We start from the raw sequence: 2,295 nt of genomic DNA on the forward strand, positions 1-2,295 counted from the left end.
AAAGCTCTGGCTTTGGGTTCTAAAGAATGAGGTGAGATTCTGGCTGAGGTGCTCCTGGGTAGTCGGCCTGGGGGAGAGCTGTGGGATTCCAGGCCTGCCACAGGCACTGAGCGCTGCTGGCACGTCCATCTGAGTGGGCACCACCTGCCTCACCTCCTTTCTGGCCAGGCCCCAGCGGTTGTGCCCTGGCACTCCCAGGGTAGGAAACTTATTTTCACCATCTTAGATTTAGTGAGCTTTATTCTTCAAAGATACGGATTATAAGGTTAAAACCTGCAGCCACCCTCCCTTTCTTCTTGCCCTTATAAAAGCCATCATCTGATTTTCTGTTATCAACTAAAATAGAATGTTCAGGTTCAGATCTTGGTGTAGCGTCAACGGCCGATCCGCGCCTCCCAGCGCCGGAGCCGGGACTGGTCAGGATGGCTCCTTGCTTGGCTGCCGTCAAACAGACCTCCTTCTCATAGACGTCAGGGATCACGCCCATCAGGGAGTTGACTATGTGCGCAGTGTGCTTGCCAAACAGCTGGGATTCGTAGTGGATGAGCTGCTCCCGAAAGCCGTTGCTGGGCAAGATGGTGGCTGGCACGGCTTCGCCCAGGCATGGGTATCCAGCAGGGTGGTGGCTGGTGTTTCCAGAGGTGGCAAGGCAGAGCCACAGGCTCACCTCCACACGGTGGGTGCGCTCAGCCATAGGGCCCGGGAAGTCGCAAAGGCCGGTGATGGGTGCCTTGGCCACAGGTACCTGCACGTACTGGATGTCCTTGTATAAGGTGTTCTCTGCCTCCACCGAGACATTGATGACCGTGGCGATCTGGTTGCTGGACATCATGAGCTTGTTGCTGGCGGCCACACTGCTGCTGGTAGACAGGCTTGCTGCTGATCTGTGAGAGGCCATCGGCTGAGGGCTGCCGGAACCGAACAAGGAGGCCACCAAGGCGGAGGGGCAGCGGCCAGCCAGGAGCGAGGGCTGCATCTTTCTGCTGGGCTGAGTCCAGCGAAAACTCTCAACTGTCGGCCACCATGCTCGTTCAGGGAACAGCCGTGCAGCGAAGTCTCGGGAAAGGGTCTGGGGGAGAGAAGATGGGTCACGACCTCGGAGCCACCATTCCCGCTGGCCCGACCTCTGGTTTCCGTGGCAGACGCTCGTTGACTGTGCCTGGTCTTCGGAGAAGCCCCGGCCTGTGCTCCCTGGCCCGGCACTGCCCAGACCCTGGTTCACTCGGTTCCCTGCCCACGATCGCGACCTGCCCCACAGCAGCTCTCGGCGAAAAATCTGCATTGCATTTAGTTGAGCATTTGCAATAAAATTAGGTAATTCCTCCACATTTCTTAAAGGCTTTGAAATACAGTTCACTATTTCCTCTAAGCACAAACAGAGAAAAACCCATCAAGTCTACCATATTAGATACTAAATTCAGGACAAAAACTACTGAGAGTGGGAGTGTCTCGAATTGGAATGGATCCTACAGAAAATGTCCTCTCTGGAAAACTTTCGGTTGAGATAGATCCGTTTCCCGGGATCACTTCAGTAAGGTTGTCTAAACAGCTCTATGAGAGTTGGGCCCCAAAAGCCAAAGGAAAGACCCCCACAAAATAATCCAGAAGTCAGAAGAGACAATGTCCTTGACTATCTAGACTGTTTTACTGATTTTTCAAGAGATATCTGGGTCTCCATAAAAGCAAATACCCACATTGGCTGGTTGTTCTCAAGCACCTGGACTGCTCCCCCTGGCTGTTGATGTTGCTGATGCTATTTAGGATTCATGATTCACCAAGTGGCAGACTAGAGGTTTCAGAGGGAGCGTGACCCTGCCAACACCTTGGTTTTGGATGTCTGGCCTCCAGAACTGTGAGACAATAAATTTCTGTTGTTGTAAGCCACTCAGTTTGTGATGCTTTGTTACGGCAGTCCTAGGAAATTAACATACCTTTCTAGTGTTTTACTCATGAAAACATACCTTGATGTAAGCAAATGAGAGGGATAATATTATAGGAACAGCCTTGATTTCACTCTTTAAAAATAAAATTGGGGGCCGGCCCCATGGCCAAGTGGTTAAGTTCACACGCTCCGCTTCGGTGGCTCAGGGTTTCGCTGGTTCAGATCCTGGGTGCGGATAGTGGCACCGCTCATCAGGCCATGTTGAGGCACCGTCCCACATAGCACAAACAGAAGGACTCATAACTAGAACATACAACTATGTACTGGGGGGCTTCAGGGAGAAGAAGAAAAAAAAAAGGAAGATTGGCAGCAGATGTTAGCTCAGGTGCCAATCTTTAAAAAAAAATAAAATA

General features: G+C 51.7%; 1 protein-coding gene across 1 annotated transcript; it reads right to left on the bottom strand.

Annotated features, from left to right (window-relative positions):
- Window positions 1–238: 238 nt before the first annotated feature.
- Window positions 239–1,282, bottom strand: LOC100629685 (uncharacterized). The gene has a single exon (XM_070238275.1). The coding sequence runs from the start codon at window positions 1,280–1,282 to the stop codon at window positions 239–241; it is 1,044 nt and encodes a 347-aa protein (XP_070094376.1).
- Between the last annotated feature and the right edge of the window lie 1,013 nt (window positions 1,283–2,295).

Source organism: Equus caballus, chromosome 1 (genome assembly GCF_041296265.1).
Source record: "Equus caballus isolate H_3958 breed thoroughbred chromosome 1, TB-T2T, whole genome shotgun sequence".
Taxonomy (NCBI): domain Eukaryota; kingdom Metazoa; phylum Chordata; class Mammalia; order Perissodactyla; family Equidae; genus Equus; species Equus caballus.

Bases quoted from the DNA above. Each gene is read 5' to 3' on its own strand.
- LOC100629685 (XM_070238275.1), bottom strand. From the start codon at position 1,282: ATGCAGATTTTTCGCCGAGAGCTGCTGTGGGGCAGGTCGCGATCGTGG.